The 14,039-nt window shown below is 46.8% G+C and overlaps 1 protein-coding gene across 1 annotated transcript in view; it reads left to right on the plus strand.

Annotated features, from left to right (window-relative positions):
• prkar1b (protein kinase, cAMP-dependent, regulatory, type I, beta) overlaps positions 1 to 703 on the plus strand; it is a 65,313-nt gene extending 64,610 nt beyond the window's left edge. Inside the window, exon 11 of the mRNA XM_071516415.1 lies at positions 530 to 703. Within this exon, the coding sequence (XP_071372516.1) occupies positions 530 to 702 (173 nt within the window). The 3' untranslated portion in view covers position 703. The remainder of the gene's footprint in view (positions 1 to 529) is intronic.
• Positions 704 to 14,039: the final 13,336 nt, after the last annotated feature.

The following is a 14,039-nucleotide window of genomic DNA, read 5'->3' on the forward strand; positions in this document are numbered from 1 at the left end:
TTGACAAATGCATTTCCATTGGTATTGGTCCCATAATTTCTTTACTGACAAAAGAACTATTCAAAACTTTTTTCAAAACTTTTGTGACATTTCCATCCAATTTTTCTAATTCCATGCATCATAATTTGCATAAAAATACTTTGAAAGAAACCAAGCTATTGTCAAATGAATTAACAACAGTGCTTTATTCTATTGACCCAGTAAGTTGCTTTCTGTTGATGTATTTCTTTATTTTTCCACCCTGCTGTTTTGGATTTGTTACTTAACAGTCTACTATCTACCGAAAAAGGAACTTCCCAATTAGGGACAAATGAAAAGATGAAACAGATCATTGGGGCGACTGTTCGTAACAGCAAGACTCACCTTTATTACTAGTATTGGAAGATATCATCACAATTTATAACACAGCGACATATTAATCAGAAAATCTTCCCTTTGATCATCCTGACAGATCGGTGCTCATCTAGTGACATCCCAGTTGAACCCCTGACCTCTCTCCTCCCCCTCCCTCTTCTCCTCCCTCCTCCAGGTGAAATTGCCCTGCTGTTGAATCGTCCCAGGGCAGCCACCGTGGTCGCCCGGGGCCCGCTCAAGTGCGTGAAGCTGGACCGGCCCCGCTTCGAGCGCGTCCTGGGGCCCTGCTCAGAGATCCTCAAGAGGAACATCCAGAGATACAACAGCTTCATCTCTCTCACTGTGTGACAGGCCGGCCCGGGGGGGGGGGTCCCACCAGCAGGGGTGGGCGACGGCAGCATCAGAGTTTTTGGGGGTGGGAGGGGGTGGGGGTGGGGCGAGGATGGGGGTGGGGGGACATGGGGTTTACGTTTCCATGACGACAGAGCGCTCGTTTCCCGCCTTTTGTTCATTTCGTTGCGCGTTTCTTTCTGTTGAGCTTGTGCACTTTGACTTGACCTGTGCTGTCACGTAGCTTTATTTCAAAAACAACATGGAGGACAGATAGAGGACAGAACTCATTAAAAACTCTTTATGTATATGAGTCATACATACAGTATGTCAACTGTATACGATGCATGCTTCTAGACTGACAAAGAATGACGGTTGCACTTTCATGAATTTATGAAGGGGGCGTGGTTAAGTTGAATTCAGGAAAATGAGGAGGAAGTGATATCATGTTTACGTACAGTGGGAAGAAGCGGGTCCACGTTTCTTTGCTCGCTGGCTGTGGTTTGCCTTTTTTTTTTTCTTTTTTTGTCTTGTCTGGGTTCTGGCTCGTCGTGCGTGGCGCCATTTCTTGGTCAAATCAGACCCGCCGCCCGACTGCACAGACCTCTGTCACATAAAACCTAGATGTAGAGGTATGAAAAAATATATTCTTGGCTGTTTCATTCATTTTCAGTGCTTTTAATTGTGCTTTTACTGCTGTTATCGGGGGGTGGGGTGGGGGGGGGTTTGTTAGAGGCAGTGACATTTTGAATAGCGATTTTACTACTGGGCGGTGTGTGCCAGGTGATGAAGTGATGAGTGGCTTTTATTTTGAAGAGATCCCCTCTATCCCCATATTTCCTGGTTCAGTCCAATCTGTGAGCTGTTCTATTCCAAAGGCGCAATAGTGTTAGCAGTTCGCTCCACACACACTCACACACACACACACATTGACATGAAAAGATCACATTCATATACACACATCCATACACACATATACTGTATATGCGTACACTGTCTCAGGACTATATGATTCCTCAATCCATACAAATGTCCTAAATGTACTGGATGCTTTTTTAAGCTGATTTTGGTCTTCTTCTTCTTGGTGTTCTATTGCTAGATGAGAGCTTTTGCACCACTATACAGTTCCTAATGTTGGGTTAATACAGCAGTTTGATTTAGTAGTTTTTAAGACATGACTTAAATGTTCTAAATGTATAAGAGAAAGAGGTAAAAAAAAAAAATACTTGTGTTGCTTTCCTTTGATCTACTGTCATCTATTTTCAAAGTTGCACAATTGACCCATCGACTGATGTTGTACAAATGGGACCTAAAGAAAAGAATCTTTCTGTATTCTTCTCTCTCTCTCTCACCCTCTCTCTCTCTCTCTCTCTTTCAACTTATCAAACCATCTTGAGCAAATAAAGACAAGCTTCTGAAATCCACTTGTTTTGAGTCGTTATTTTCTCTTGATCAGCCCTTCCTTGTCCCAGTGTGAATGTGGGTCTCTGTTTCGCATTCCTTCCCCTCCTTTCATCCCAACTCCTCCCGGCATTCTCTCCTCCCTTCCACTGATTTGACTCAGTTCTTTCTCTTTGCCCTTTATCTTGGCTCGTGCCCCTACTTTTGTCCACACCCTACCTCCCCCTCAATGCCTCGATTATGTCTGCATTCATCTCTCTCTCGATCTCTGTCCACTCTTTTCTTTCTCTCAAATGCTGAACTGTCCTCTTCCATCACTCTTCCGCACTCTTTTCTCCCCTCAGTCCCTCTATCCCCTCCTCCTCCCTTCTCTGCACGCCTCTTCCGACGTCCGCTTCCTCCTCCATCCCCCTACAGCGACCTCCTTTCCATCCCAGCCTGCCTCTATCCCCGTCTCTTTCCCTCCATCCCTCCCTGCTCTCCATCCTTCCCGCATTAAGCCAAGTGTCAGTCATCCGTCAGTCTGGCTGTCAGAGGCCCAGAGCTCCTCCCAGCCGGTTTACACCACAGTGGACTAAAGCCTCTACAGCTTTGACACATTCCTCTTCATCTTAGAGCCCACTAAATCAACTGAGGAATGCGCCCCCAACTCGCCGCCATTTAGTTTAGTTGCTCCCCACACACACACACACCTTTGTCATTCTGACAGTACACACTAATGCACATGAATTCACACACACACACACACACACACAAGTTTGGGGTCCTGTGTAGCTCAGTGAACACCTCCAAGGTTTGAGGTTAGATCACCCACCCCAAAAACGTGAACACTCATGGTACTTGTAAGGTGCTTTTGATAAAAGCATCGACCAAATTACATTTTTTTTCAGTTCACTTGTTGTACACACTTGCAACTGCACATACATACATATAGTACATGACCCCTTTTTCTCTCTCTTCGCACTTATACACACTGATACGTTGTCAGGATCACTGGGTTCAGTGTGTTTCCACACAACGCTGACCATTATTCTACAGTTTGTCTCCATTATTTCAACACCACCTACCTCTAAAGGAGCGCCTTTTTCCTTCCCAGACGTTTTCTGGATAACAATTTCATGTCACATCATTCACCTTGCTTTGGCTGTTCTCTCGACTTGCGAGGGAGAGGTGGTGGGGCGAGGTGGTGACATGTTAGGGCGGTTGCACATTATCCCAGAAGTACTATTAGTACTAGTATTTGAGAAAAACGCAATAAATTCTAGTTACCCACATGCATAGATGGCAACAACATGTACCTCTTTCCCAAAGAAGCTTTATTGACAACACTGGTACACCAATTCATTCCGAATCAAAGCTCTCGACCTGAGCTGGCTGTGAGCTGACTTGAGTGTGTGTGTGTGTGTGTGTCCAGAGCACCTGACTAGGCATGGCCATTACTGAGGCATCCTGGGTGGGCCAAATGAGGGCTAAAGTTGGCACTGCCACCTGTGCACTAAGATGAAGCCTTGACACCGTGGCACTGTGCCAGTTTGAGAATAAGCGAGCAAAACCAAACACACACACTTTCACACACTCCCTTACCACCTGTTGATTCAGGTCACTGAGTTCAGTAGTAGGGTCCTATGCTCTTTCATAGTCCCATAATCCTTCATACAGCTCCCGCGGTCCCACTGTTCCTGAAACATTGAGTAACAGCATTTCATCAGCTAAGTCAACATTTGTGCAGGTAACTATGCGTTCACACTGTGAGCAACATGATCAACAAGTCACCGGAAGTCCATTCATTTCCTATAGAGCAACCAGGAAAACGATGTGTGGACGGGCTACAAGCTGGCGTTTTTGTGGTCTTCAGCCATCAACAGCCAATCAAATTTCTGCACTTCCTTGTTCCTCTACCAATTTGATGTTGTTCTATGAATAGTTCTATTTGGCATTTGCAAAATGGACAAGAAGTTCATTACAGCAAGTCAAAGCTTCCCAGTTCTTTACCACTTGTATTTGAAAGGCAGCAGGAATATACGTCTCAAAAACATTGCTTGGAAAACGGCTGCATCCATCGTTGGGGTTGCATTTTATTGGGTTTTTTTCAGTTTATGTTCAGTAAATGCCGCCTAAATGGCGCTTGCCACATTATTTGCATTATTTGCCAATATGATTGGCCTGTTCCTAAACTTGCAGCTACACTAGACTACTTCATAGATGCAGTCGGAGCCTCTTGCACCACCCACAATCAGTCAAAATAGAATGAACCATAAGTTGCTCGCAGTGTGAACGCTCAGTAAGTGTATTTTTTGCTGCCAATAAAATCTGTTTTTTATTATATCCACTTGTAGAGATATGTTTAAATGCTTATAGCCTGCATCATTGTGATATCTTGAAACAGTGGTAGAATTATTGCTTGAATGTTATGAGCCTTTGAACACATTTAAGTGCATTTCCTAGTTGTTAGAAGTGGAAGGCTTCTTGAACGAAATGTGTTTTTCCATGTTATGTTTACAGCCAGCTTGTTACTCATTACAACAGACCAGCTATCCCAGCCAGATCCCCTGACAACTTGTGCTGAGTTTTAGCTCTATTTGCTCCACTGCGCCCCTCTTCTCTCCCATTCAGCATGAAAAAGAAGCGCACTATAAGAGGGGGGAGGCAGCAATAATGGGGCTGAGGAAGATCACACTTGTATTCCCAAGAGTGCCAACCCCAAATGTGCGCCACCCTCTGTTTCTCACAGTGTAGTTACACACTCACTACATTCTGCACTCCCTTTCTCTCCAACTTCTGCTCAACTCCCCTCCCGCCCTTCCCTGCCTTGATTTCTCACCCTCTCTCGGTCCTCTGTTCCTCCTTCCATCCTTCTCCCCTTCTCTCTCTCTCCTCCCCTCCTCCTGCCTCCATCCATCTCTCCTCCCTCCTCTGTTGTGTCAGGGTGTGCTCGGCAGGGCTGTGTGGAGCGGCATGGTAGCGGTCTGGGAGTTGTGGAAGACGCTTTTGTTGTGGCCGTTTTTGCTGCTGCAGCGGCTCGGCTCGCCCTGCCTTTCCCACACCGGGGTATGTTTGGTGTGTCTGAATGTGGCTGACGCAGCCTGGGACTCCCATGCACTTGTCAGGCCAAACAAACACCAGACTAGACTCACCGAGGTGGTGGGGAAGAGCAGGGGGAGGAGACAGAGGAGAGAGAGAGGATGGAGAAGGAGGTGGAGGCAGAGGAGGGGATGAACAGGGAGGAGGTGGAGAAGGAGGAATGTAAAGAAATGCTGTGCCAGCTTGGTTGACAGGGCTTGTAGCATGCCTGCATTCTGCTTTTATGTGCCCTCCTGGGTGGTGTGAAATCCACTTATTTAACTGGTGAGATAGATTTTAAAGAATGTATCCCAGTATGGGAACATTTTGCCTCTTTAATTTACAGGATGGCTACTTTAGTGCATCCATCCAAATTCCAAGTTTTATATAATGCTTGCCAAAAATTTACAAGATAAGATGGCTGGGAGTGATTTTGTGTGTGTGTGCGTGCGTGTGTGTGCATGTGTGCATGTCTATTTGTTGCATGTCTATTTGTTGCATCCCATAACCAGACACAGCCACCCAAGGTCTCATGAGAGGATGTTTTATTTGGTGCTGCACATTTAGATCTGGCACAGTGAGCATAACCCCTGGGCGTGTGACCCTCGCCCCCTCTCTCTCTCCCTCATTCTCTCTCTTTTGTTTCCAGTCCTCCTCTCCTACTCTCTGTGTTCCCATAGCAGTCATCTCTGCTCCCCTCTGTCCCCTTGTCTGGAAGATCCAGGCTAATTAAAATGCCTGCCAGCGGATTCACTGCCGCATACGCAGGGGTGGGAGGGGGGCACTGGGGCTACAACCTCCATTGATTCTCCCTGCCTTCTCCCTCCTCCAAGACCCCCACACCCCGGTGGAAAAATTAACCCCCAACCGCCTGTGCTAATGACCGGAGCCTTTGATACACAGGTCTGGTTCTAGATATATTGGGGGATGACCTGGCCATTCCCTAAGCCTGGCTGAGTCGAAGAGCGGGGTTTCAGTGGCATCACATCTCTGCCTGGTCCCCAGTTCTGGTGCACTGATTCTGGGCTGTAATCCTGACCTGCCAGGGTCAAAGGTCATCACCCAGGCCTGGTCACAGGTGATTGAGCAGCAGTAAGGCTGATGGGATTGAAAGGTTACGGATGAGGAGGGGGTGTGGACAGGAGGTCGGGGGGAGAAGGAGAGTCAAAGATTGGGTCAGGAGATCATCACAAGGTCCAGCTCACTCCAACATCAGCCCTTCTAGATACTGGCTTCTTGGTGGTCAGTTAATGTGTGGTAAATGACTAGGGGAACAATACTGTACAAACGGTACCTCAACAGGCAGGGCTCGTTCTCATTCACTGGTTTGAGAAGAGCAAGTCAGCAAAGGACTTAAAAGGCTACTGTTTCTAATTGATATGATTTACTCCGGAAATTTCTCCTCTTCCTGTCGCAGCATTAAAGTGACATGTCCTTGGTTGTTTGTCCCCTGTGCGACACGGCCGACTGCCTCAGACGAAAGAAAGGAGAAGGAATGAAAGCAAGAAATAAAGGAGGGGAGGAGATATCATCTGTTTGTTTTTCTGCTTTTCTTTCCCAAGCTTGTTATCGTTCCTCATTTCCTGCTGGACGACAAGTAAATAATTCACATGTATACATGTACCGACACTGAAACCAGGCCCCCCCCCACCCGCCTCCAGCTCGGCCTCAGCTTACGAAGCTGTTCCCAGCCAGCGGACCTTTGCTTGACTCGTCTCCAAGCGACGTCTAGAAAAAACAACCGAAAGAATGAAATGTTCTCTCAACATTTTGCAGGCTCAAGACAAAAAAATGGGCCAGTAGCATTTTTCTCCATCTGAGTAAGATATTCCCTCCCATTGCTTGTTGCACATGACTCTGCAATCTCCTGCCCACGTTGAGCCCGGCCCAGCACAATCCATCTCTTCACTTCAGCTCCGACTCCGCTCTCTGGGGAGGCAGCGCAGCAATTGTCTCAATTGTTTCTTTTATTCCATGCCTCCTACTCTCTGAGGAATCGTTTAGGGTTTTGGGCACAGATCATAAAAGTAGTCAAACTCTGTTGTAATCACATTAGGGAGATGGAGGAATGGAATGAGCAAGAGTCCCTGTTGGACTGTTTAGGAAATGGTCTCAGAAGCCCAATGAGATGATGTTTATAGATCTTTGACTTTCAGTCATTTTGGATGAATGGGTTGCCCCGGAACTCTTACAGTTCGTATGTGTAGCTAAAAGCATCTCTTGTGTGTAAATCAATTCTCCTCAGTTGAAGGATGGATTGTCAGGTTTCGAGATGTGGTGCTCCAGATAGGACCGGGTGGATTGACAGGCTTGGAGAGCTGGATAAACTCTGGCATTTTCCCCGGGAATGATCGTGTGTCATGGTCTATTAGGTGTGAGTGCTATAGCCGGTCTACCCTCGTCTCCCAGAGGACTCTCTTCATCCCCCACAACAGATCCACTCAGTGCAGGTGTGTAATGTCACAAGGCAGTGGCTGTCAAGTGTCTCCTGATTGTCGGCCCACCCCAGACATCCTCAACCCGCCAGCCCCTCCTGGGGGAGCCCCGGACCCATTCAACATCCCAGCTGTATCCTGACCGGTGCCCCTGGGCTGGGGCTGCGGCTAGGGAGCGCAGCCCAGAAGGGTGACCTGGCTCTCCCTAAACCCTGGAGGAATGTGTGGATTTGAGTGAGTGCTGTAACCAGAGAGCACTCTCTCCTATCTTTAAGCCCATAATGGAGACACTTCCTGTTGATAATCAGTCTGTTGTGATCTCCCGTTGCCTCGGGATTTTGACACTTCATCTTGAGACCTGAGAGGGGAAAGGAGAGGAGTCATTATGGCTCTGGTCTGGGGAGCAGAGTGACAGTATGGACTGGCATCAAAGATTTGGGGTTTAAGACAAATCTAGTTTTCACAACAAACCTCTCAAACACATGCACACACATACACACTGATGCATGCACACATCGCCCACTTTCTCAATCTTTGATACAGTCATTAGATTGTCAAACATCAAACAAGAATGGGTCTCTCTCTCTCTCTCTCTGTCTTACATGCTTCCCCCACCTTTGGACCTGGTACTGCTTTTACGGCCCCAATAATAATAACAACAATAAAAGAGGCAAAAACCTGCTCTAATTATTTTTTAAAAGTGGCCGTGCTGCAGCTTCCAGAGGAGCTGGGAGCCGTGGTTGAGGGGGGAGAGGGGGGGCGTTAATCGTTACCACGATGCGTGCGAAACAGCATCACGGTACGGCCCATAAACTATGTAGGGCTTCTCTCCTGGAGGTAAAGTGCTTTCATGGCTGGTGTGGTTGCTAGAAATGGTGCTGTGTTGAGGAAAACCTCCAACCCAGTTCAGGGGCCTGCTCTGTGTCAAGGCATTCTTCATAGCATACCTCCAGCAGCATTGGGCCCTGGGGCTAGCAGAGCATGGTAAAGCATCGAGCGGCCAGGTGCGCCAAAGTGTATTGTATAACTGGGTGTAATCACCCTTTAATCCAGGGGGTGTTTTTTTGTTCAACCCTTCCTCGTCTCTTCACACCCTCTCTTCTCCTCCTCCTCCCCTTCTATCCTCTCCTCCTCTCCTCTCCTCTCCTCTGCACTTCTGTCAAGGCCAGCTAACGTCGCTCCAGTCAAGCAGAGAAATCTCTCCTTAATCCTCCTGATACAGAACCCTGCCCCCTCCCACACACACACACACACACACACACACACACACACACTCATACATACACACACCACTACCACCACCACCACCAGTTCCCCCATCTCATGGTCCCTACACCATCAGTGGGGTGGCCTATGGCTAGTGAGCGGGAGGGGAAGAGAGGGGGAGACGGACGGGTAAAGAACGAAGTGAAAGCCCCATCTGACATGCCAATTGGAGTAATTATAGGCTTATAGACTCCTAATACATTTCTGAGGACAGCTTTGTGTGCCCCCTTCTGAGAGCTGAGCATGCCTGTCCGTCATATAGTGGGGTAAAGAAGACTTGTCATCGGACCCACAGAGCGATCCATTTTGCTTGTAATATGGTTTTTATTAGTTTTCATTCAAAGCTCTTATGGCCGTGCATCCACTTTTTCACTCTCGATATCAGTTCCTTGCTATTTGTTTGGATGACTTTGCTTCACAAGTCAAAGCCATTTCTTTCCGCTCCACTATTAATGCATAATCCTATATAAACTCTCACATGTTTATTGTGGTTATGTCCTTGTATATGTTTTATTCTTTATCTTTCCTTATTTCAGGGCCAGAGCCTTATTTGGCATCCACGTCAGCTATTTTCCCATTGGCACCAACAGGAGATTAAAGCTTGCATTTGTGCCACTATAATGTCTAGGCTCTACACATAGAGCTCAAGTTTCCCTCCGTCCCCCTGGGACCGCGGTGACACAGGGCTGCTCTGTCTCCCGCTGCCCCTTCTACATCGTCCCATCCCGGCTTTGATGTCCCCGCGGCAAGAGTGTGATTTGTGGGTTATAGCCGTGTCCCCCCTTCCAAGCCTCCAGACCCACAGAACATGGGGACGCAGTGGGAGTTCCCAGGGATTGGGGGTTGGGGGTGGGTGGGGGGGTCAGACCACCGCAGAGCCGGGGAGACCCCTGTCTTCCTCCTAGCCAGTTCCCACCGCTCCCTACACGGCACACACATGTTGAAAAGGTCAGGTCTTGATAGACAACAGAGCACCGGCAATTACACTGCTATTTCTCAGTGGCTGGAAGTCCCCTGTTTTCTGTGTGTGTGTGTGTGCAAAAAACGAGAGTGAGTGTTTTTTTTTAGCGCATAGAGTATAAAGAGGCAGTGTTTTAAGGGGAAAAGGAGCTGGGAAAGGGGGGAACCGGGGAACTGCATGTTAAGGCTTGTCCTCGGCTCGCTGCATGTCTGTCCGTCTGTCCATTTGTGGAAATGGGAGAAAGCACATGCAAGTGTGCAGGTGTGTAATCGTTACTGCATATTGTTTGTTCAATGTGCATTCCCACATATAGCGTCTGAACAGATACACACACTAAAACTGACTCTTATAGTCAATATAGATGTGTGCCCGTGTGTGTTGGTCTATTCAAGTCTGACATTGTTTGTTTGTGTATGAGATTTGCTCTCCTCACATTTGGAGCTGAGACTTGGTGTCTGCTCCATACTGTTGTGGTCAGACTACGGTCAAGAGTCCATCTCTAACCTAAGCAGCAGGGTCAAACCCAAGCACTGGAACCCACAGGAGCTGGACACAGAGCCAGCCGAGAACACACACACACACACACACACAAGACACACATTCCTTCCAGCGTGATTCCAGTATTTTTTCTCTTCGGTGTCATTTCTCATACACACAGACACCTATTTCTAGTTCTCTAAGGATGGCTTTCATGGAAGAGCAGAGAGTGAAAAAGTCAAGGCAGAGTTATGAAGAGAGCAGACCGCAGTTTGACAGGACTGGAGTTCACACATAGAGGATGCTGTGGTCCCTTAACAACTGAAGTGTGCTGCTGTAATGTATAATGCGTTGCAGCTGCAGGAACAGCGCGTATCGGCAAACCCTGCCTGCTCTTTGCCTCGTATACCACCAGCTTTGTGCGTGTGCGTCTGTGTGTATGTGCATGCATGTGTGTGCATGTAATTTAATTTTTGGGTTCCTGGAGGTGGGCTTGACACCGTAGGTGGGCACCGTGCCCCCTGAATGCCCGCTCACCTCTAGAGCCTGGGAGGAAGAGGGTTACCGAGGGGCCCTTAGAGCCCCCACAGAGCACCTCATTCAGGTTGCTATGCAAGTCAGAGAGATGGAAAAGCTGTAAATGAGCGCCAGCAATCGTCCCTATAAAAGACCAGCTGCGTTTAGGGAGCACGGCTCAATCTGCTGTTGCTGTATTTGGTCTCCATCTACTACTTGCTATTCAGTGGAGGCCAGGTGAACAAGCAATGAGTGTGTGTGTGTTTGTGTATGTGTCTGTCTTAATGTGAGAGTGTGTATGCGTGTTGTGCGGTTGCTTGTTTACGTGTGTAAAGGTTGCCTTGGATATGCCAGACACATGAACTCTACTCTGCATAATGTTCAAGTCCAATCTGTATTGCTACCAGCCACTGGAATGTACCTTTGCTCCTGGGAAATCTCACCTGAATTACTTACCTGTGTGTGTGTATTTGTGTGCGTGTGTGTGTGTACATATGTGTGTGAGTAACCCAACCATAAATGTTACCCATAGTTTCTAATGGGCCTATTACCAGGCATGAGCGTGTGTCAAATAGCGTGTGTCAAATAACACACAACCCACTAATGGAATCAACTTTGTCATCATAGACGCTGATGAGCTAGTTAGGGCTTTAGTTAGCGAACACTAATTCTACCCTAGACAGGAGGGAGGAGATGGCTCAGCAGTCTACAAAGGACTCACTCCTTGTGCCCGTGACTCATGCACTGATATGGCTGGGTGGGGTTGGGGGAGACACCAGGTTAAGACCTTTGTTTGTTTCTCTGTTGCAAGGCAATCCGCTCTCTATTTGGTCGGTCATCGTTATTGCGAGGTGTAATCAAATGGGGATGCCCAGTAGAAAACATGTGATTGCTTTCAGTTGAAAGTAGATATAACATCAATCACAGCTATCATAACCAGCATAACTATGTGGCTATCAGTATATTGAGTTTCTATTGTCAGCTCTGCTATCTTTTTATGGTTACCCAACACATTGAAGTGTGAGATTCTTTGGTTCAGCTCTAGGGTCAGAGTTCTGCTGCGTTAAATGGGATCAGGTTAGGATTGGGTTATGGATGATAATGTGTGTTACAACACCTACTGTACTGTGAGATACCAGGCCTTCTTTGCTCTATGCCCAGTAGGCCTGAGGACTTTATCATTCTCAAGTATTGCAGGTAGGAACATGCTTGATGGGAAGTCAGGCCACAGAGGACAGATATATTTCTTTAGTCGAGCTTCACCTTCTTTCTTCTTCTTCTTTCTTTATGACACTTGGATTAGACCGCCATCTTTGAACATACCTCATATCCCTTGATCTCCATCTTCATTGGTCTATTCTGACCATGAAACAGATCAGATTTGAACCCAGGTTTCCAATATGGGAGACTACATTTGACTACCAGTCAGGCAAAGACAATCCTCCCTGTCCCCAAGAGATATTTGGGCTCACAAGCTCAAGACTTCTCAAAGGACTACTCGCTCTGGCCTTGGAAATAAATGATCAGACCGGATGCGTTTGTTTCCAGACGAGGAGACACACTTCAATCCCCCCAGGACAGTGCAACTCATATCCACCACATTCTGAAGATTTTTTCCCCTTTTCTTGCGCTCTTCCCACTGGGAGCTATGTGTGGCCTGGGGGGGAAACGGGAGTCATCACCTCACTCAGAGAACGTCCTCTCCGCTGCATCTTTATGGCCAGATTTACTGTGCTCAGCCTCCATAAAACCATTTATTGGGGTTGATGTTGTTAGGTACACAGACCTCAGTTGCCAGTAAACATGTTGCTTAACAGTCCGTGCAGAAGAGAAGGAGGGAGAGAGAGAAAGGTGGAGAGAGAAAGGGAATGATGCCTGTCTGGAGGTGCCAGTGAGAGCCACTCTCTTGCTGTTCCACTTTCTTCTTCTTCTTCTCCTATACCTGTAGCTCCATTGCTTCTTCTTTCCTCACTTCTGCTATATTCTACTGCCTATGTTCTTCCCTCCTTTCCAGGATGCTTTCTTCTTGTCCTCCTCCCATCCCCTTACATCCACCTTACATCTGCATCCCTTATCTGGATCACTCATTTGTATCTCAAGTTCAAGATTTTATTGTCCCTAATGGCACATTTGGCTCACGACACAGTTCCTAATCGCAATCAACAGAACATAAGAAGACACGTTAAAATGAGAAATAGAGTGAGCAGAAGATTGAATGACGAGGGGAGCGGGGGCACGGGGTGGAAAGATTGTCTGCTACAGTGAAGCAAACTTACGACACATCCTCCTTGTCTACTCTTTTTTTCCTTCCCTCAATTCCTCACTTTCTCTTTCTCCCTCTCCCTCTCTGTTTGCTTACTTCTTCCATTCCTCCCTTTACACCTAATCGTCACTCCCTCCTCCTCTCTCACCTCTTCCTCTGACTCCCCCTTTCCCTCCATGATGCCAAGTGTATGTGTCTATGATGCACGACACATACAAGAGACACATGATTCACGCATTGCATTGGGAGTGGACATCGAGTCGGGGAGGCGGCAGGCTGACCTCTGGTGTAACCATGACGACACTGTATGACCGCTGACTGCCACATGGGGGACATGATGAACCTGCCTGTCACCAGCCAGTCTTACTCATGGACGTTTCACCATGACATCACACGCTGATAGTTACTTATACAATGCCAAGCTGAAGAATGAGCGTTTAGTGTTGTAAAGTAAACCAATAAATGGGCTACAATAGGAGCAATGTGTCACATACATACGTAGCTTGAGCAGGCGATTTGCAAGTGAGGCTGAAATTAAACCCAAAACGAACATTATTCATTATGTAGTAAAAGTATAGAAGTATTAACAGTAAAATGACCTAAGTATCAAAAGTAAAAGTACTCATTCTTTCAGAGTGTTAAATTATTGATGCATTAACCTGTAAGAAGTATTTTAATGTTGTAGGTCTTACTGCTCCATATACTGTTAGGGAGTTTAAACTATAACAATGCAACATAATTAGCTTATCATATGTTTTGCATGTAAAACCTTATTCTGCAATGTAACTAGTAACTACAACCATCAGATAAACGTAGTGGAGTAAAAAGTAAAATTTTTCCTGCTGAAATGTAGTAGCCTAATGGAGTAAAAGTGTCACAAAATGGAAATACTCAAGTAAAGTGCCAGTACCTCAAAATTGTACTTGAGTAAATGTACTTAGTTACTTCCCACCTCTGGTTTTCAGATCCCAAAGCC

The sequence above is a fragment of the Centroberyx affinis genome, unplaced genomic scaffold (assembly GCF_046629955.1).
Source record: "Centroberyx affinis isolate AG114_WGS23_722 - 3 ecotype Tasmania unplaced genomic scaffold, CSIRO-AGI_Caff_v1 ptg000401l_1, whole genome shotgun sequence".
Taxonomy (NCBI): Eukaryota; Metazoa; Chordata; class Actinopteri; order Beryciformes; family Berycidae; genus Centroberyx; species Centroberyx affinis.